The following is a 23,442-nucleotide window of genomic DNA, read 5'->3' as shown; positions in this document are numbered from 1 at the left end:
ATCTCTTAATGCACGCTTTGTCTGTTTTGTTTTTGTCAGACACACATTCAAAGTAGGAACTACGCATGCTTGCGTTTCACCAATCACATGCAGTCACTGGTGACGTTGGACCAATCAAACAGAGCCAGGTGGTCACGTGACTGTCACACGTAGAACCCGACATGTTGAAAAACTTATTACCATTTAGTGGTCAACTGTACGGAATATGTACTGTACCGTGCAATCTACTGATAAAAGTTTCAATCAATCAACCAATCAATCAAAAGTGTAAAGGAAAAAAGACACTTTTTATTTCAACCGTACTTCCCGTCAAAAGCCTAAAGACCGATCGCACAGTTCCTGTCTTCACAATAAAAGTGCCGCTCCATCGCGCCTGCGCTAACAAAATAAGAGTCTCCGAAAGCCAGCGCATACAAGCAAGCTACGGAGTTTGCCGCCAATGTATTTCTTGTAAAGTGTATAAAAACGAATATGGAAGCTGGACAAATAAGATGCCAAAAACCAACGACTTTCATGATGTATTAGACAGGAAGGAGGAACTTTTTTTCTCCTCCATTTGAAAACCGGGACGTTATCAGCACTATACTGTCTGATTCCAATCAATGCAAGTCATCAGAATCAGGTAATACACCAGTTTATATTCTTGTCTTCATTAAAGATAGGAATCTATGTGTTAAACATGCATGTATATTCATTAAAGCACATTTAACATGTCAACAAAAACGGCAAAATAAATAAATATACATTATATACTGTATATATATATATATATATATATATATATATATATATATATATATATATATATATATATATATATATATATATATATACATATATATATATATATATATATATATATATATGATATGTGTGTATGTATATGTATATATGAGGTATATCACCTCGACTTGGTCATTTATTAATTGATTAACGTTAAAAAACGTATTGGGGTGTTACCATTTAGTGGTCAATTGTACGGAATATGTACTGTACTGTGCAATCTACTAATACAAGTTTCAATCAATCAATCAATCAATCAATGCCTACTGAGCCTATGGTGCTGTTAAGTTATTGTGGCTCAATTTGCCTTATTTTTGTATTTATTTTAATGTATTATTATTTAATATATAAAATTGTTTTAATTGCTTAAGAGGTATTCCTGGCTCTGAATTTGCTCATTGCTATTTTTATGTTGTGCATTATTTGTTGCCGTAATCATTAAACAAACAGGTTACTCATCAGTTACTCAGTACTTGAGTAGTTTTTTCACAACTTACTTTTTACTTTTACTCAAGTAAATATTTGGGTGACTACTCCTTACTTTTACTTGAGTAATAAATCTCTAAAGTAACAGTACTTTTGTGGACTTTTTTTGTGGACTTCTGGACCTGCCTCCCCGGAGCCTTTTGGCCATGGAGACCAGCTGCAGGGTCTCTGCTACACCAGAGTCTGTTTGGATGTACTGGAGGAGAGACGGATGAGGGGACAGGACTGTGGAGCTAGCACTGAGCTACTGGGACGGAGAGGCTTCGCGGTGTCTTGACTGGGTAAGCAGGTGTCGGACACCTCAGTCACCTTGGACGTATCCTCGCTCATCCATGCGGACTGGACACTGGCCGAGAGTGGAGTCGGCTGTCTTGGTTGCCTTGTTGGTTCTGCTTCTGTCTCTGGCCATGCTCCCTCCACCCCAGCAGACGATGGCGTGGAACACCGCAGAGGCCACCACAGTGGATATGTTTCTTTTACTTTTTATTCATAGCTGTATGTAGAAGTGTCTGGTTGTATCTGCTGCTTTAATGTCTTTAATGTCCTCTGTGTTCTTTGATGTTTGATGTTTCCCTCTTACACACATGGAAGAGGGATGTGTACTATGGCTATGAGTTGTTGTGGTTTTTTTTTCCCTTGGCCTCAGTCTGCACCCCCACTTCAGGGCCTAGGCTAAGACCGATTTTTTAATTTTATTTTAATCTTCTATTTTTTCTCCCCCCGACCCCTTGTTTACCTGTATGTCATCTTTTTTGTAAGGGGCGCTGGAAGCCGGCAGACCCATCAGCGATCCTGTTCTGTCTCCCTGTAATGTTTGTCTGATCTTGATTGGGATTGTGCTGAAAATTTTAATTTTCCTGAAGGAACTCTCCTGACGGAATAAATAAAGTACTATCTATCTATCTATCTATCTATCTATCTATCTATCTATCTATCTATCTACTCTTACTTGAGTACAATTTCTGACTACTCTACCCACCTCTGCTTATTACTAGCCTTCAACACCAACAGCAGCCTTCATAACATTGCTGGCACCACAGTGCTAGGCCAGCTAGAAGCCACAACAGCAATAATACAGCATTTCCTCGTCATGCACCGAGTGAGGTTGCATTCACAAACACCCGAAATTATGAGCATCCATATTACATGAGTTGCTTTTTGCACATTCTGTATGTTCCGTAATGCTACACTAATTTATATTGATGCGGTGTATACAATATGTTAGCTCAAACACCAACAACTATCTGCTTTGTCAACTATAACACAATACCTAAAATAATGTTTTTTTTAGCCCCCACAGTCCTTCATTTTCCTTCAAACGTGAAGCCTCCGAAGATATGTCAACTTAATCCTAGAGGATGCAAACCATGAATCAAAAACACAGTCAAGATTACCCAATCCTGCTTTTGGTGTAATTGAATTAAAATAATTTTGAAAAAGTCCCAATATTTTCTGTAGTGCTCTGGCGCCCCCAAGCGAAAGAAGAAAAAGCATTAAGCATATTATTTAACTAAGTTAACATAAATGTAGTATTTAATAGGAAATTACAGAATACACTTATATTTACAGATTACTCTATGAAGCATGATATATACATAAATAAATAGTTGTATTTCACAAGCTTAAAAGTACAACACTAAACCAACAATTCAAGTAGGATTTATAGTTTTACAACTATTTTACTTCCTACCTCGAGAACCTAATTATACTTCAGCTAAAATAACATTCACATAAAAGAGACCAATAATACATATGAGACGCCCTTTCTCAAATGTAATATAAAACCTATTTTGAAAATATAACAATGTTGACCAAAATGTTGTACAAAAAGGCTACGCAGCTAAAAAGTGATTATTGCAGTTAAAAATCATATAGGGTTGTTTTTTTTGTTTATTCATATATATATATATATATATATATATATATATATATATATATATATATATATATATATATATATATATATATATATATATATATATATATATATCCATGTCTCCAGCGCCCCCCGCGACCCCGATAGGGAATACGCGGTAGAAAATGGATGGATATATATATATATACATATACATATATATATACATACATATATATATATATATATATATATGTGTGTGTGTGTGTGTACGCATGTACTGTAATAATAAGACCCTTAATTGCATTCAATTACTTTGTCTTTGTTGTCAACAAAACTAAATATACAATACAGTGTTAATTAAAAGACACTTTTAATTCAATTTACAGTATATAAGTAATTTTCATGTCGTCAACATAATACAATTATACAACCTACATAAATACAAGAATAGAAAAGGACATCATGAGCAGTTAATGATCAGTTGTAAAAATTAAACAAAAGTAGGATTAAAAATAAAACAATACATTTAATAGGGCTTTTTATATTAAATCAAATCTAATAATTGAAGACTAACAATAACTTCTGGGTCTTTTTGAGTTGCCCAGAAAGACGGAAACTACCGAGTGACGTTTGGAAAGTGATCGCTCACCACACTACCGGAAACCGCTGTGCCATACCTTCAAAATAAGCTTTCAACGTTTATGTTTGTTGCGAATGCTGTTCAATGTAACAGTTATTAATATTACAAAACTACATCCTCTTGTTTGTGTATACAATCCAATAATTATCCGGTTTGTTTCAGTAAAATGTAGACCAATGGTAAAAATCATTTAGAACAGTGATTTGCAGTTGTACAATACACCTTCAACCCATCGCTGCAATTATATAGCACCTACATTATTGTTGTTGCCACCATCCATCCATCGATTTTTTACTGTGTCCCTCTCGGGGCCGCGGGGGGGTGCTGGAGCCTCCTCATTCTTTCTCATTGTCAGTTGACGCCCTCTCACTCACATGCTGTGGGCTTTTACGTTGAAAATGTGTCAGGAAGTGGTAGGTTTGGGTCTCACCAAGAACGTTCCGTAGGAAGAAATAAGTAAAATGTTACCGCAATATTGCTACTTTTACCTCGGAAATTTCCTCTTTTTTTGCTAAGACGCTGGACTCTTGTGATTATGAATTTAAATATGTTCACTAACTAGCGTTAGGTTACCATCATTATTGTGAAGTATTTGTCGCCTAGTCAAAACGAAAGTTCAAATTGTGACTTCAAATACCTGGTCGTCTTTAGGCAAGCGTGGAATGGTAAGAATTGATGATAACATGACATACATTATTAGCAGCTTGTTGTGTCGAATTCAGATGTATCATGTGTGTCTTGTTTACGGACAGGTAAACGAGGCTCATTGGTACCATCCATCCACTTCCTACCGCTTATTCCCTTTGGGGTGCCTATATCAGCTACAATCGGGTGGAAGTCGGCGTACACCCTGGACAAGTCGCCACTCATCACAGGGCCCTCATTGGTATCGTAAGGATATAACAGGATGAACTGGCTGTCTCATTCTATTCATCTGATGTTCCTCCTTGACTGCGGTGAGCATCTCAATGTATTCTTATTTTGAGTACGTGACAAAAAATGTCCAAAGCTAAATATATTTGGGAAAAAAATCACCTTTGCAAAGACCTATGCAAAAAGCTTTACACTCATATTTGTTATGTACAACGGGGCGTAGTATTTAACTCAATGATTTATTATATATATATATATATATATATATATATATATATACATACACACACACACACACACACACACACACACACACACACACACACACACACACACACACAGTGGAGCGAAAAAGTATTTAGTCAGCCACCGATTGTGCAAGTTTTCCCACTTAATTTTCATCATAGGTACACTTCAACTGTGAGAAACAGAATGTGAAAAAAAAAATCCAGGAATTCACATTGTAGGAATTTTTAATAATTTATTTGTAAATTAGGGTGGAAAATAAGTATTTGGTCACTTTAAACAAGGAAGATCTCTGGCTCTCACAGACCTGTAACTTCTTCTTTAAGAAGCTCTTCTGTCCTCCACTCGTTACCTGTATTAATGGAACCTGTTTGAACTTGTTATCTGTATAAAAGACAACTGTCCATAGCTGCAAACAGTCAGACTCCAAACTCCACTATGGCCCGGACCAAAGAGCTGTTGAAGGACACGAGGAAAAGAATTGTAGACCTGCACCAGACTGGGAAGAGTGAATCTACAATAGGCAAGCAGCTTGGTGGGAAAAAATCAACTGTGGGAGCAATTATCAGAAAATGGAAGACATATAACACCACTGATAATCTCCCTCGATCTGGGGCTCCACGCAAGATATCATCCCGTGGGGTCAAAATGATCATGAGAACGGTGAGCAAAAATCCTAGAACTACACAGGGGGGCCTGGTGAATGACCTGCAGAGAGCTGGGACCAAAGTAACAAAGGTTACCATCAGTAACACACTACGCCGACAGAGAATCAAATCCTGCAGTGCCAGACGTGTCCCCCTGCTTAAGCCAGTGCATGTGCAGGCCCGTCTGAAGTTTGCCAGAGAGAACATGGATTATACAGCAGAGGATTGGGAGAATGTCATGTGGTCAGATGAAACCAAAATATAACTTTTTGGTATAAACTCAACTCGTCGTGTTTGGAGGAAGAAGAATACTGAGTTGCATCCCAAGAACACCATACCTACTGTGAAGCATTGGGGTGGAAACATCATGCTTTGGGGCTGTTTTTCTGCTAAGGGGACAGGACGACTGATCCATGTTAAGGAAAAAATGAATGAGGCCATGTATCGTGAGGTTTTGAGCCAAAACCTCCTTCCATCAGTGAGAGCTTTGAAGATGAAACGTGGCTGGGTCTTTCAGCATGACAAAAATCCCAAACACACCGCCCAGGCAATGAAGGAGTGGCTCCGTAAGAAGCATTTGAAAGTCCTGGAGTGGCCTAGCCAGTCTCCAGACCTCAACCCCATAGAAAATCTGTGGAGGGAGTTGAAAGTCTGTGTTGTTCGGCGACAGCCCCAAAACATCACTGCTCTCGAGAAGATCTGCATAGAGGAATGGGCCAAAATACCAGCTATTGTGTGTGCAAACCTGATAAAGACCTACAGTAATCGTTTGACCTCTGTTATTGCCAACAAAGGTTATATTACAAAGTATTGAGATGAATTTTTGTTATTGACCAAATACGTATTTTCCACCATAATTTACAAATACATTTTTTAACATTCCTACATTATGAATTCCTGGATTTTTTTTTCACATTCTGTCTCTCAAAGTTGAAGTGTACCTATGATGAAAATTACAGACCTCTGTCATCATTTTAAGTGGGAGAACTTGCACAATCGGTGGCTGACTAAATACTTTTTTGGCCCACTGTATATATGAATAAAATAACAAACAATAATAATCCTAAACAAGGCAAAAGTGTGTGTGTGTGTGTGTGTGTGTGTGTGACTATGTGTATGAATTTGCTGTTGAGTGTTACCGTAAATGTTGAGCAAGAGCCAAGTCCAAAAGGGGCAGGGCAAACTCACTAATCCGTGAATCAAGCAGGAAGTCGGGTGCTATAGCGGGGCGTAGGAGGTCCATGTCCAAGTGGGAGGTCGAGATCCAGGAAGCAGAGAAACAAGGAAAGACGAGACACACAGCTCGTCAACGCGGGAACGGAGGTTGTACGCGAATAGATTACATTCTGGCGCGGAATAGCAGGTTGAGCAGATTTATAAAGGCAAGTCTGATCATCAGGCTCAGGTGTGCTGATTGCTGATAGATTGCAGCCCCCGGGTGCCGGCGGAGTAATGCGTGCAGGAGGGGAGCTTCCATGGGCGTGTCCTGAGGTGTGCTCCGCGGTGCTTATTGATGAATGCGCATTTGCATGCACCCGGGCCGTGACAGAATTTGAACTATTATGATTGTCCAATTATTAAGGCAGCTAAATAAAAAAACAAATTGGGCCTGGATTATCCATTAAGACAGTTGACATGTTCAACCTGCATTTTGGAAAGTGAACATTATACCTACCTTATTCCATCCATCCATTTTCTACCGCTTGTCCTGTTCGGGGTTGCGGGGGGTGCTGGAGCCTATCTCAGCTGCATTCGGGCGGAAGACGGGGTACACCCTGGACAAGCCGGCACCTCATCACAGGGCCAACACAGATAGACAGACAACATTATTTGCAAACAAAATGACAGTGTTTTGTTCAGTAGAGATCACACATAAACTAATACAAATAATAACAGAAGAAATTAATAAATTTAAGAGACGGTTTGACAAAAAACAGACTATGTTTAAATCTCAGTAAAAATCAATAATTTTATTTTTTAACCAAAAAGAGGTAGTCAAACACAAATACAAATGGACAGAGTAGACAATGGAAAGGGTAAAATAAATTAAATGTTTTGGGTGTAATAAACAATAAAATTGACTGGAAAGCTCATATAAAATTATACAACATAAAATAGCAAGAAATACTTAAAAGATGTATGTTTGAGACCAAAAATCAAGACACATTCTTTACTGCTCGAAAGTGTTGCCATACCTAAGTTATTGTGTAGAAAAATGGGGAAATAACTATAAAAGTACACTTCATTCACTATATCATGTTACACAAAAGGTCAGTTAGAATAATACATAATGTTGACTATGGAGAACATGTAAAGCCTTTATTTATCAAATCCAAAATATTTAAATTGAATGATTTGGCGTGTTAGCAAACAGCTAAAATTATGCACAAAGCAAACTATAACCTGCTACCCAAGAAATATTCTCAACAAAAGAAAAGTAATATAGCCTTCAGGGAAAATAATATAAAGCAATTCTAAGCATTACAACACTTAAAGGGGAACTGCACTCTTTTTGGAGTTTTGCTTATCATTCACAATACTTATGAGAGACAAGAACACACGTCTTTTTTTTAGGATTCTAAAGATGATAAAAAAACATTTGCCGATTTGGCTAATCGGAGTCACAATTGTAGCCTTTAAAAAGGGGAAGTGCCGCAAATTTGAAATGCTGCATCGTCAAAAGAGCAGTGCTGTAAATACCAAAACACACAAACCCACCACATTAAGTGCGTGAAAAAAATGCTGCAACTAACGGAAGTTGGCAGAATTACTTCAAAGGGTCTTCATCGTCAAATGTTCCATACATGCAAGACATGCGGAATAATTGAGATAGCGTTTGTTGGAGCAGTTGGAAAATACAACTCAGCCCATAGAGAGATAGAGCGAAACTTAGCAGTTTGTGATTGACAGCTATGAACACAAATCATTGCATTCTGCCATCAAAATTGGGGGCCCCTGATTGGGTGGGGCCCTTGGGTTTCAGCCAGGTAAGCCATTGCATTAAGACGGTCTTGGTCACATGGTCAAACTCCAGGCACAGCTGGCCAGATCTGGCCTGCCACATCATTTTATGTTGCCTGTGAAAGCTTAAAAGAATGTGCATCAATAAAGTACCTAATCTTTCATACTAAATGTATTTGTTCTTTCCATTTTGACAATATATATGTGAAGCATAGCGCTGCATATATTTTAAGCTTTTATATTATCTGCTCATGTAACAAATAGTCTATATACTGTTTTATAATCTACACCTGCTTGTCACCTTGAGTTATGATTTCAAAGCGAGTTATCCATTAATTTATTCATGAAAAAATCTAATAAAAAACAAAGGCAATTGTGTAATGATATAATGGGGCAATTACATTTACATTCGTGCTGTCATATGGTTATTTAAAAAAAAAAATCAGATTCATCACAACTTAAAACTTAAACAAAGAGCCCACTAAAACAAATGCACCTTCAATCAATCATTCCATCCATCCATTTTCTACCGCTTATTCCCTTTTGGGGTTGCGGGGGGCGCTGGCGCCTATCTCAACTACAATCGGGCGGAAGGCGGGGTACACCCTGGACAAGTCGCCACCTCATCGCAGGGCCAACACAGATAGACAGACTACATTCAATCAATCAATCAATCAATGTTTATTTATATAGCCCTAAATCACAAATGTCTCAAAGGACTGTTCAAACCATTATGACTACGACATCCTCGGAAGAACCCACAAAAGGGCAAGGAAAACTCACACCCAGTGGGCAGGGAGAATTCACATCCAGTGGGACGCCAGTGACAATGCTGACTATGAGAAACCTTGGAGAGGACCTCAGATGTGGGCAACCCCCCCCCCCCCCCCTCTTGAATGCATGTCATTTTTTTATTCATATCTTGCTAAAATTGTATTTAAAGTTCAGTCAGGGTGTATTTTGGAGTGAAACCTACCAGCAAGCACACCAGTCCAAGTCAATTAACTCATTGTTGCACTGACGTATGCAATGACCTGATCTTTGACCTGATCTTTGACCTGATCATTGATTGTATTACAACCTTTGCCACCTATCAGGTAACCATCCACAGTAAGGGTAAAGTAGCATGTACGGTCAAAATGATTTGTTATTGATTTTTATGATTATTACTGACTGCAGACATCATGAGAGACAAAAAACATAATAAAACATCACTTACTGTGCAAACTCTGCTGGCATTAGGATGTTCATATATTCCCATCTAGGTGAAGAATGTCTCATAATCCTCACAAAGAAAGGGGAACCAAGCAGTCTTTTCCTGTCGTCCCCGCCAGTATTGGGTCCTAAGTGGCTCTCAAATTGTACTAACTTGTCGGAATACCTACCCAGACTTCTTCTGTCAAGGTGAGATACATAATTTATGATTTAGAATAATCGGAAGCAACAAAACAGCAGACCACTGGCTAATATAAACATAGGGACACACAGAAGTGATCACAGCGCCGCTATAAATAGTTTGTCTGCATTAGCGTTTATATTAACAATGTCACTAATAATTGGTTAATATTCAAATCACAAAATGTATATAGAGTATTGTTGGCACGTTTTGAAATGTTATTTAATGAATTTTTTTGTCGAAATAGAGGCATTCCCAAAGGCAGACTTTTATGTACAAGCTAGAATATATTTAAAAAAAACAAACATTCGTCATCATATCTTTCATAATGATTGTGAACGATAGGTAAAATTAAAAAAAATGTGCAGTTCCCCTTTAAAACATACTAAGGATAAACATCATTAATGATAACCGTGGTAAAACTATTGACAGTTAGTATTACCATTTGAAATTAAATGAATTGAAAAACCGTTATTTATCACCGCACTTTGAATAAATCCCAGACGCACTGGCGTTAGATTGCTAGCTTAAATCCTAACACGAAAACAAGAGGCATTAACGTCTGCCCCATCAAGAAACGACATACTAAACTTATATAAACACAATGCTGTCCGTGCAACTAAGATATTTAATTGTGCACATTGAAACTACAAGCTGCAATCGTTTTATACTCAGGAGAAAAGAGACAGGTTTTTTATGTTGCCTATAAGGTCCGCTGAACAGAGAGAGTATGACGCCACAAAGCCCGCCAGAACACTCTTATATCCTATCAGTGACGCATGACACAAAATATGAAAAATTGTAGGCTTTCTAACAGTGTGTCTGTTTATTTTAGTTATGTACCGCTGTCCACTTTCGATTTCAAACACAACCCTAGTGTCTCAATTCGCCCTTAAAGGGGAACTGCCCTTTTTGGGGCAATTTTGCCTGGCATTCACAATACTTATGTAAGACAAGAACACATGTTTTTTCTTTTTTTGTATGCATTACATCGTAAAACAAGTAAATAAATGCAAATAAAAGTCCGCTTACAATGGAGCCTATTGGAGTCAGCCTATTCTGCCTTTAAAGCACTTCAAAAAACATTTAAACACCTCCATCAAGGTTTTATATACACTATTAACGGGCACATTCACAATAAAATGTGATATTTACCTATTTTGTTCATTTTAGGCATATGCAGCACATTCATTTCAAACATGCTTCATGAGGTTTGCTTTATTTTAACGTCACCTATTACTGCTCACTGCAGACTCCATGAGAGCCAACAAACATAATTAAAAAATCACTTACTGTACAATGTCTGCTGCCACTGGGATGCTGACTGATGGGATGTTTATATGTTTGATGGAGAATGACTCACAATCCTCACAGGGAAGAAAAAAAAAGGAACCAAGCGTCTTTTCGTGTCATTCTTGCCATTTCCAGGCCTAAATTGAATGCCAAAGTTGACCAACATATCGGTTTATGTCTAAAATCCAAGTGAGAGGCATGATTTATGATCTAGAACAAACCAGCTCCCAGATGAAAAAAGCCACTCACCAGCTGATGACATCAGAACAATAGCAGAACAAACTAGTTAGCTCTCATTGATAAAGCGCCGCTAAAAATAATTTGTCTGCGGTAGCATGTATGATAACAATCACTAATACTTGGTTTAAATTCAGTCATGACAGGTAAATGGAGTATTGTTGGCTCTTTTTGGACGGTTATTAAGAGGAATTTATTAGCGCAATAGAGGACCTCCCATTGACTCCATATATTTATGTTTAAGTTAAAATGCATACAAACAAACTACATCTGTCTTCTTGTCTCTTATAACAATTGTGAACGACGGCCAAAATTTCCCCCAAAAGGTGTAGTTCCTCTTTAAGTAGGGATTGGTATCGTTTACATACTTGTAACAAATTGCCACTTCAAAAATGTTGCTGTTGCTTGAACGGTGCCCAAATGGGTACTTAAAAAGTGAAAAAAATGCAACAAGAAGTCAAGGTTAGTCTTTTCTTGTACTTTAGGGAAGTTCTTTACACAAGCTAAACATGGTAGGCTATAGGCTTTCAAGAGCTAGCGGCTACACAACAGCTAAGCATACGTGTCCTCGATTGAACAACACTGCACCCATGTGTCAATATAAACATGAGTATTACTTATTATTAGTTTACAGTAACAAACATGTCCACATTATTAATCTGTGCCATCAGTTGGAATGAGTATCGTTTACATTTCACCGGATACTTGTACCAAATTGGTATTTTAAAAATGGTGCGTGTGCTTAAACCGGTACTAAGACGTGGATAACATGCACATTTTGGGGAAAAATCCCAATTTTCATTTCTTTATGGAATTTTGTGATGCTCAAGTTGAACAGACTTGTAATTTTAATACTTAAATTATGCAAATTATGATAACTATGTAATACATAAAAAAATAAGAAATAAAATGCACAATAAAGGAGAAATCCTGGAGGAAAACCAACGCTTTACAGCCAACTTGATTGAGCTTGAGAGGTGCTACGAAGAGGAATGGGCAAAACTGCCTGTAGATAGCTGTGACAAGTATTCAAAGAGACCTGAGGCTGTAATTGATACCAAAGGTGAATCAACAAATTATTGAGCAAAGGCTGTGAATACTTATGTCCGTGTAATTTGTAATATTTTTAATACATTTGCAAAATTAAAAAAAAATAATTTACATTGTCATTATGAAGTATTTTTTGTAGAATTTTAAGGACAAACATTAATTAATTCCATTTTGAAATAAGGCTGTAACAAAAAAATGTGGAAAAAGCGATGCGTGTGAATACTTTCCCAATGCACTGTATGTTGCTAAGTAATTAAATAATCAGATCTATAATTGAGTAATATGGGGAAAAGTTAATAGAAAATGTATTAGGCGGTCCCAATATTTGAGGATAATACTAAGATAATAACGAGTGTTTGCAATTCACCATTGAAAAGAAAAACGGGTAAATATTGCGATTGCCAATTCCGATCATTTTGCCACAGCAGTAGTAGATTCAGGCCAGCCCTTCATAATAAAATTGTGCACACTCCGGAACCAAGAACACAGTATATTTATTGAAGTGTACTGTCGTAAGAGTTTGATTTGTGACACAATAGTAACACTCTTTCATTTTTGCACAGTGCTCGCTTCACTTCCTGCTCCGTGCAACCTATCGGTTGACTCCGTTCACTTCCGCCATATCCTGCATTGGGATCCTGGGCCTGGATCTCCAGCAGGAACTCAGTACAAGGTCTTCGCAAGGTAAATTCACCCTTCACCATTTTCAGGACTACCGTATTTCCTTGAATTGCCGCCGGGGCGCTAATTAATTTAAAACCTCTTCTCACTTACCAAAGGCATGCAGTAAAAATGTGAGTGTGATGTAAGCTTGGACCTTAAATCCTACTAAATAGCTCTTAATCTTCTTCCCTTTATGCGATTTCAAATTACCGGTATTGAAATCAGCCTCCTCCATTTTGAAAATGATGACAGGGGAAGTGTCACTCGTGACGTCACGAGTTTGACCAGGCGGTAATACCAAGCATGCGCTAATTATTTTGCGAAGCGAGTTTGACCCGGCAGTAATTCAAGGCCGGCGCATACTATATGCCCTGCGGCAATTCAAGGAAATACGGTATCCTACATTAGGAAGGGTATTCATATGGCCCCATTGGTTGCGGTTTACCTGACACATAAAACGTGACAAATAGGGGGCCGGGGAGGCGCACTATTCACTGAAGCCGCCAGACGGCAGTAGAGTTGAATATCTTCAATTGTGTTTTGTGGCAATTCCAACTTTGACCACAGCATCAGTTGCTATGTAGAGTGCCGCTTTCCATCATATTCAGCAGACTGCATTGCAAAAGGATTAACCCCTCTACCTTCCTGTCCTGCAAGATCCACCCTGGAATGGGGGCCACATGAATCCCTTCTCTACTGCAGAACCAACCAGATTCAAAGTCTGTAGTCAGGAGAGTTTCAAAGTCTTTGCTGGACAAGGTGGAGAAGAAAGTTAGATAGTTGGGTCTTGTCAAGGCCAGGTTTTAAACAGTACTTCCAGAATTTTGCTGGCCTTTTTTGTAACCGTCGCGGCCTAAATGGTCATATCGATATTTTTTCTTACACCTAATTTGTATCTCATAGGGATGTGAAAGAGTATCGCTAGCCATGACACCCCACGAGCTAGCCTGTATTTGTTTAGAGTAGACGTATAACACTTATAGAGCACTTCCTTTCCCTCACTTATTGTGTAGCATGTGGGAAATCCGTACACGTCTATTAAGAATCTGAATACATGTACCGTTACACCTGTTGTGATTTTAAACCTAGAAAAGAACAATCTTTGTGTAAAAATGTGAAAGCTCTGTTTGTCTTTGTGCAGGTTGAGGGGAAGTAAGGAAAAAGAACCGCAGAACACCACGACAATGGAAACATCTTTACAGCTGGACTTGGACAATTATAAGTATTACTTGAGCGTGCAAGCTCTCCACAACGGAACCTGGTCTGCAGCGTCAAAAGAAATTCCCTTCAATCCGATTGAACAAAGTATGTAAGCAGGACTAGTTTTCTCTATTTAGTCAAATTCTACCTTGTTTTTCTACGCCTTACTCGTCATATTATTCCATCTTGACAAAAACTTCCCTTGTTTTCAAACACTGTTTTTTATATTTCCTGTACTAACTGCACTTATATTTCGGTATTGTGATGCCATCCATTCATCCATTTTCTACCGCTTGTCCCTTTCGGGGTCGCGGGGGGTGTTGGAGCTTATTTCAGCTGCATTCGGGCGGAAGGCGGTGTACACCCTGGACAAGTCGCCACCTCATCACAGGGCCAACACAGATAGACAGACAACATTCACACTCACATTCACACACTAGGGTCAATTTTGTGTTGCCATTGGTGATAAGTCAGCTTTATTCATTAATCGAATCAATCATTCGGTTTTGTTTATTCAATTTTTCACACTCATAGGAACAAAGCAAAAACAGGATTTTGGAACACAGGTCTTCAGAACCCATTCCATGTTATTTTGCATGTTTTAAAAAAATGTGTTTGTACACCTTAATGACAGGTTTGGCTCATTGTAGCATTGGTCTAATGTCCAAGTGTCTTTGAGCGAGATTTTAAACCCCCAGTTGTAATTTTCCTGTTTTATACGTGTGTGTGTGTGTGTGTGTGTGTGTGTGTGTGTGTGTGTGTGTGTGTGTGTGTGTGTGTGTGTGTGTGTGTGTGTGTGTGTGTGTGTGTGTGTGTGTGTGTGTGTGTGTGTGTGTGTGTGTGTGCGTGTGTGTGTGTATATGTGTGTGTGTATATATGTATATGGGGCGGTATAGCTCGGTTGGTAGAGTGGCCGTGCCAGCAACTTGATGGTTGCAGGTTCGATTCCCGCTTCCGCCATCCTAGTCACTGCTGTTGTGTCCTTGGGCAAGACACTTTACCCACGTGTTCCCAGTGCCACCCACACTGGTTTAAATGTAACTTAGATATTGGGTTTCACTAGAGAAAAGTGCTATATAAATATACTTCACTTCACTTTACATACATATACATATATGCACACATATTGTATATAAATACGCACACACACATATATACATGTGTGTGTATATATATATGTGTGAGTGTATATATACAGGTGTATGTATATATATATATATATATATATATATATATATATATATATATATATATATATATATATATATATACATACATATATACACACAGATATGCATATACACAAACACACATATATATATATATTATGAGTGTGTGTGTGTATATATACATATAGATATAATAGTTTTTTGATAGAGTGATTGGATTGTTGGTCACAAAAGTCATTTATGAAGTTTGGTTCTTTTATGAATTTATTATGGGTCTACTGAAAATGTGACCGGGCTTCACGGTGGAAGAGGGGTTAGTGCGTCTGCCTCACAATACGAAATTCCTGCAGTCCTGGGTTCAAATCCAGGCTCGGGATCTTTCTGTGTGGAGTTTGCATGTTCTCCCCGTGAATGCGTGGGTTCCCTCCGGGTACTCCGGCTTCCTCCCACCTCCAAAGACATGCACCTGCGGATAGGTTGATTGGCAACACTAAATTGGCTCTAGTGTGTGAATGTGAGTGTGAATGTTGTCTGTCTATCTGTGTTGGCCCTGCGATGAGGTGGCGACTTGTCCAGGGTGTACCCTGCCTTCCGCCCGATTGTGGCTGAGATGGGCGCCAGCGCCCCCCGCGACCCCGAAAGGGAATAAGCGGTAGAAAATGGATGGATGGATGGATGGATGAAAATGTGACCAAATATGCTGGGTCAAAAGTATTCATACAGCAATGTTAATATTTGGTTACATGTCCCTTGGCAAATGTCACTGGAATAAGGTGCTTTTGGTAGCCATCCACAAGCTTCAGGTTGGATTTTGACCACTCCTCTTGACAAAATTGGTGCAGTTCAGCTAAATGTGTTGGTTTTCTGACATGGACTTGTTTCTTCAGCATTGTCCACACGTATAAGTCAGGACTTTGGGAAGGCCATTCTAAAACCTTAACTGTAGCCTGATTCAGCCATTCCTTTTGACGTATGTTTATGGTCATTATCCTGTTGGAATACCCAACTGCACTCAAGACACGACTTCCGGGCTGATGATTTTAGCTTGTCCTGAAGAATTTGGAGGTAATCCTCTTTTTTCATTGTTCTATTTACTCTCTGTAAAGCACCAGTTCCATTGGCAGCAAAACAGGCCCAGAGCATAATACTACCACCACCATGCTTGGTGGTAGGTGGTGCTCTGGGATTAAAGGCTTCACCTTTTCTCCGCCAAACATATTGCTGGGTATTGTGGCCAAACAGCTCAAATTTTGTTTCATCTGACCACAGAACTTTCATTTATCTTTGTCCATGTGATCAGCAGCCAAATTTAGACAACCCTTAAGGTGTCGCTTCTAAAGCAAGAACTTCCTTCTTGCATGGTATCCTCTCAGTCCACGGCGATGCAAAACACGCTTGACTGTGGACACTGACACCTGTGTTCCAGCTGCTTCCAATTCATTGCAGACCTGCTTTTTGGTGGTTCCCGGTTGACTCTTGATCATCCTGACCAATTTTCTCTCAGCAGCAGGTGATAGCTTGCATTTTCCTCCTGATCGTGGCAGTGACAAAACTGTGCCATGCACTTTATACTTACAAACAATTGTCTGCACAGTAGGTCTTGGGACCTTAAGCTGCTTTGAAATGCCTCCAAGTGACTTTCCTGACTTGTTCAAGTCAATGATTCGTTTTTTTCAGATCTGTGCTGAGTTCTTTTGACTTTCCCATTGTCGCCTTTGTAACCGAGTCTAATGACTGCATCACATGAGCCCTATTTTAATGGGCTCAGAGAAGTCAACAGGTGTCGTCAATCATATACACTCACATGAAGTTTAGAGGCCATGCCGTGATTTGATTGTAACTTTTCTACATCACCAAAATTGATAATGTATGTTGCGGTCTGTATACTTTTGACCCTGCAGATTTGGTCACATTTTCACCCATCCATCCATCCATCATCTTCCGCTTATCCGAGGTCGGGTCGCTGGGGCAACAGCCTAAGCAGGGAAACCCAGACTTCCCTCTCCCCAGCCACTTCGTCTAGCTCTTCCCGGGGGATCCCGAGGCGTTCCCAGGCCAGCCGGGAGACATAGTCTTCCCAACGTGTCCTGGGTCTTCCCCGTGGCCTCCTACCGGTTGGACGTGCCCTAAACACCTCCCTAGGGAGGCGTTCGGGTGGCATCCTGACCAGATGCCCGAACCACCTCATCTGGCTCCTCTAGATGTGAAGGAGCAGCGGCTTTACTTGGAGTCCCTCCCGGATGGCAGAGCTTCTCACCCTGTCTCTAAGGGAGAGCCCCGCCACACGGCGGAGGAAACTCATTTCGGCCGCTTGTACCCGTGATCTTATCCTTTCGGTCATGACCCAAAGCTCATGACCATAGGTGAGGATGGGAACGTAGATCGACCGGTAAATTGAGAGCTTTGCCTTCCGGCTCAGCTCCTTCTTCACCACAACGGATCGGTACAACGTCCGCATTACTGAAGACGCCGCACCGATCCGCCTGTCGATCTCACGATCCACTCTTCCCTCACTCGTGAACAAGACTCCTAGGTATTTTCAGTAGACCCATAATAAATTCATAAAAGAACCAAACTTCATGAATGTTTTTTGTGACAAAACAAGTATGTGCTCCAATCAGTTTATCACAAAAAATAAGAGTTGTAGAAATTATTGGAAACTCAAGACAGCCATGACATTTTGTCCTTCATAAGTGTATGTAAACTTTTGACCACGACTGTAGAAATGGATGGATGGGTGGATGGATCTATATACACACATTTACATATACATATTTACAAACCCCGTTTCCATATGAGTTGGAAAATTGTGTTAGATGTAAATATAAACGGAATACAATGATTTGCAAATCCTTTTCAACCCATATTCAATTGAATGCACTACAAAGACAAGATATTTGATGTTCAAACTCCTAAACCTTTTTTTTTTTGCAAATAATAATTAACTTCAAATTTCATGCCTGCAACACGTGCCAAAGTAGTTGGGAAAGGACATGTTCACCACTGTGTTACATCACCTTTTCTTTTAACAACACTCAATAAACATTTGGGAACTGAGGAGACTAATTGTTGAAGCTTTGAAAGTGGAATTCTTTCCTAATCTTGTTTTATGTAGAGCTTCAGTCGTTCAACAGTTCGGGGTCTCCACTGTCGTATTTTACGCTGCAAGTTGTAATAGCTCGTTGAAAAACATTGTTCGACAATTTGGTTACAAAGTGGTGACCCTCACCCCATCCTTGTTTGTGAATTACTTAGCATTTCATGGAAGCTGCTTTTATACCCAATCATGGCACCCAACTGTTCTCAATTAGCCTGCACACCTGTGGGATGTTCCATATAAGTGTTTGGTGAGCATTCCTCAACTTTATCAGTATTTATTGCCACCTTTCCCAACTTCTTTGTCACGTGTTGCTGGCATCAAATTCTAAAGTTAATGATAATTTGAAAGAAAAAAATCTTTATCAGTTTGAACATCAAATATGTTGTCTTTGTAGCATATTCAATTGAATATGGATTGAAAATGATTTGCAAATCATTGTATTCCGTTTATATTTACATCTAACACAATTTCCCAACTCATATGGAAACGGGGTTTGTACATTCACACATATATATATATATATATATATATATATATATATATATATATATATATATATATATATATATATATATATATATATATATATATATATATATATATATATATATATATATATATATACACACATATACATATGATATACATATATAATATATACATATACACATGTATACGTACATATATATACACGTACGTGTGTGTGTATATATGTACTGTTGTATATATATATATATTTGTGTGTATATATATATATTTATATATAGAAAATAAATGTTATATTTTAACATGTCTATTGAAGCATTCGCATAGTTCAGCATGCCAATATAAAATATATCATTCAAAATTGACCGTAAAGATGAATACATCATGGTGGGCAGCATAGTGAAATAGTTTCGTAGCCATGATTTGTTGCTCTATCTCAAGTTATTGCTGGCAGTTTTTACTCATACTTTCCCTTCTCCCTCAGCAACGGAATGGCCCGTACTGCCATGATTGGTTGACATGGAGTTTCTTTTCACCAATGGGAAGATGGTAGTGGGGGGTGTATATTGTAGCGTTCTGGAAGAGTTAGTGCTGCAAGGGATTCTGGGTATTTGTTCTGTTGTGTTTATGTTGTGTTACGGTGCGGATGTTCTCCCAAAATCTGTTTCTCATTCTTGTTTGGTGTGGGTTCACAGTGTGGCGCATATTTGTAACAGTGTTAAAGTTGTTTAAATGGCCACCCTCAGTGTGACATGTATGGCTGTTGACCAAGTATGCATTGCATTCACTTGTGTGTGTGAAAAGCCCTAGATATTATGTGACTGGGCCGGCACGCAAAGGCAGTGCCTTTAAGGTTCATTGGCACTCTGTACGTCTCCCTATGATCGTGTACCACTACGTACAGCGGCGTTTTAAAAAGTCATAAATTTAACTTTTTGAAACCAATACTGATCATTTCCAAACGGATACCGATAATTTACGATATTATATTTTAAAGGATTTATCGGCCGATAATATCGGTAGCCCGATATTATCGGACATCTCTACTTATGACTTTCCGTTTTCAGGTGACATCCGTTTTATTCAACACATTTCACAAAATCTGTGCAGTATTTCAAAAAGGGAAAGCAAGTAATTAACTATAAAGTATGTCCTCTTCTCGCTTCCAGCGATCATAGGCCCTCCAAAAGTCATACTGGCTGAGAATGGCAACAGCTTTCAAATCAACATATCACTGCCTGAGGCTGACAAAAGCTCGAAGATACGCAACAACAACATCATGGGCTTCTACGGAGCTAAGTTTAAAGTCTTGTGGAGGAAATCTAAAGAAATAGAGGTAAGCTATTTACAATTGATTCATTCAATGTTTGGGTTCTTCCTCAGTTATCAACACGATGGGGATATAATCATGAAAACACATTTCCCCTGGGGCAGGGGACTAATAGGATCATTTTTCCGTAATCGGGAGGTGACCACAATAAACAAGTAAGAGACTGTCCACTTGACTTTAAACCAGGCCTGGGCAATTATTTTACGTGGGGGGGCCAGATTTTTATTTTAAAAAGTGTGTCAGGGAGCCAGTATATCTATTTTTAGGAATATTAATACAAAACCTCACAATAATGATTGAAAGCTAAAAACGTTATGACAGACCGCCTTAAAAAAAACAATGGAATTTGAATTTTTTTTTACTGACTGAGACACCCAGAATGTACATGAAAATAAAGAATGCGAGATTTACAATTTTACCTATCAAAAATAAAACACTGAATATTAACAACATTTTTCACAATCAACCGAAACGCAACCAAAATGCAACAAAATGTAAAAAAAAACAAAAAAACACCTACAATCTGAGATACCTCATAGTGACCATAGTAAGTAATTAAATGACCATAGTAACTAATTAGATGACCATAGTTAACTTGTATATGATGAAGATTACAACCATTGAAAGACTTAGTATAGCTGAAGACTCACGGTCATTAGAAAACATCACTGCACATCATAATGACAGCTACGCTTTCCATCTTAAACATCTAAAACAATTATTTGGGAATGTCCGGACCAGGTTGAAAAGCTCAACAGGCCACATGTGGCCCTTGGGCCTTAATTTGCCCAGGTCTGCTCTTGACGGTAATGAGTTTGTGCTAATGTGAAGGCGTTCCGTTTTAGCCTAGGTTATTTATCACAGTTGGGGTTAACGTTTGCCGGTAAGGTTGAGCTGGGTGTTTTCCTCAAATGAAAAATATTGCCAACAGGGAAGGAGGAATGATGAAGAGAAGGAACCCCAGGACAGGGCTCTGGAGCACACCTGTTGCATGTAGACTGGTCAAACTTAAATTATTTAAGATGTATGACCTGTAGGTTTAAAATGATTAAACCCAATTCAAAATGTCATGTTTTGTAATGTAAATAATTTATTTGCATTGTGTAGAAATCTTCACTAATACCCTGTGTGATATCACCTGTTGAGTTATTTCAATTTCTGTTGTTTTTACAGGCAGTACGGTGGGGTAGTGGTTAGTTATCTCTCACAGTCAGGAGCTGGCAATTAAACTTTATTTACATTGACTGATTTTGTTATCCTCTACATTTGCTCTGCAGGGATCCATAGAAACGAAAGAGAATAGTGTTACTCTCCACAACTTGGAGGCAGCCACGCAGTACTGTGTACAGGTTCAGATTGTTATTACCATGAATAAGAACACGAAGCCATCAGACTGGGTCTGCACTTTTACTGACGGAGCAGGGTCGAGAGGTAAGATAACTACCGCTTATTTCAGTTACGTTAGAACTTATTAAGGGTGATGTTGATGTTGGTCTAATGGGGGCAAAAAAACAAGAATGGGACTATACCAGTTTGCATCTGAAATGTTGGATATAATGTCCGATACAAGCATCTCTGCAATGTTTACTTGTGCAAAGCTGTACAGCCAGTTATCATCTAAATGTCCTCCAATAAACACACAAAGTTGGTCTTTTTTTGTATTTTAGTCAACTCATTTACAAAAAGGTAAACACGCTAGGCGAAAGGCTACGAGGAGCTAGCAGCTACACAACAACTAAGCACATAATAGCACATAAGGGAGACATACGTAATAAGTGTCCTTAATTGAAAAACATTGCAGTCTAACTTAAGTCAAGTCTTACAATTTCAGTACCCCACTGTTACTTTGTTTACTGCAAAACACAGTTTTTCCTGGCAGGCAAAGTAAAGACACATTTTTGATAGTAAAGATTTACCAACAAAGACCCAAAACTGTTGTACAAAAACAGAGGTATGGACTGTATCACGGGTTATCTACACATGCTGGATCCCTAATACTGATACTATCCTTGATATCTACACTCTATGTTTACTCCTGGTTGCTACACAGCAAGAAAGCACCATTATATTATCCTCTCTCTAATGCTTATCAGTCTACTTGCTTGTTATTCGCTGCTTACTTTGTGCTGTAATGTGGTTCCATAGATACTTCTTATTTATTTTCTTATTTTAGCGATTAGCATGCTTACCTCTGCTAGCTCTATCTTACTCGGTGTGTAACATGTTTAGCATCGTTCTCCAGCAATAGGGTTACTTCAAGACTTCAATTTCAAAGGTTTCTTAATTCTTTCATATAGATTGTTTTAATGACCAATCACATACTTTTTCACACAAATTGGCCGATACTGATTAGTGGCTGATGGATCCCTAGTTTTAACCCATGCCAAGCAATTCGGGATCGCAACATTTATTCTTTACAAATGTCCACATTCTAAAAATTCCCACATTATCCTAGAGCTCTTCAGTATTCACCAGCCATTTCTACAGAAAAGTTATTTTCTAGCTTTTAGAAACACCTTCATTCAAAAATGTGATCTGAAACAGTGTACACATAAACAATTGGTGTTTACCTTATTTTTAAATGCGTTTGTATGACATGTGGACTTTGTAGCTAGAAAAGCAACTAACCCTCAATATATTTGTGCGTGCGTGCGTGCGTGCGTGCGTGCGTGCGTGCGTGTGTGTGCGTGTGTGTGCGTGTGTGTGCGTGTGTGTGTGTGTGTGTGTGTGTGTGTGTGTGCGTGTGTGTTCTCAGTCTCTTTTATAGGTACAATTGTTGGATCTACGATTTTGGGCATTTGTGTTGTGATGGCCTTGTTGTGTGGTCTCCACATCGCTGGATTGCTTGGGAAACTGAAAGAAACCGTTCCAAACGCATTAAATGTAAGTAGAACTTTCAAAATTATTACGAATTAATCCATCATCATTATTAGTTGCGTTAAAACTGTAACTTTTATAGTTAGGCATGCAGAGTATGTTCATCCACAGCGTCGCGCCGCTCCCCTAAGTTAATAATTATCACCC

The 23,442-nt window shown here is 38.8% G+C and overlaps 1 protein-coding gene across 2 annotated transcripts in view; it reads left to right on the top strand.

Annotated features, from left to right (window-relative positions):
- Positions 1-4,145: 4,145 nt before the first annotated feature.
- crfb1 (cytokine receptor family member b1) overlaps positions 4,146-23,442 on the top strand; it is a 33,926-nt gene continuing 14,629 nt past the window's right edge. The window contains exons 1-7 of one of the 2 annotated variants that reach the window (XM_061918610.1): positions 4,146-4,432; positions 4,520-4,723; positions 13,034-13,154; positions 14,275-14,438; positions 20,258-20,424; positions 21,696-21,849; positions 23,174-23,301. In XM_061918610.1, coding sequence (XP_061774594.1) covers positions 4,675-4,723; positions 13,034-13,154; positions 14,275-14,438; positions 20,258-20,424; positions 21,696-21,849; positions 23,174-23,301 — 783 coding nt within the window. In that variant the 5' untranslated portion in view covers positions 4,146-4,432; positions 4,520-4,674. The remainder of the gene's footprint in view (positions 4,433-4,519; positions 4,724-13,033; positions 13,155-14,274; positions 14,439-20,257; positions 20,425-21,695; positions 21,850-23,173; positions 23,302-23,442) is intronic. The other variant, XM_061918609.1, reaches the window with a different exon arrangement.

Source organism: Nerophis ophidion, linkage group LG13, assembly GCF_033978795.1.
Source record: "Nerophis ophidion isolate RoL-2023_Sa linkage group LG13, RoL_Noph_v1.0, whole genome shotgun sequence".
NCBI lineage: Eukaryota > Metazoa > Chordata > Actinopteri > Syngnathiformes > Syngnathidae > Nerophis > Nerophis ophidion.
Note: the sequence above shows the minus strand (reverse complement) of the source record. Positions and strands in the feature narration are given on the sequence as shown.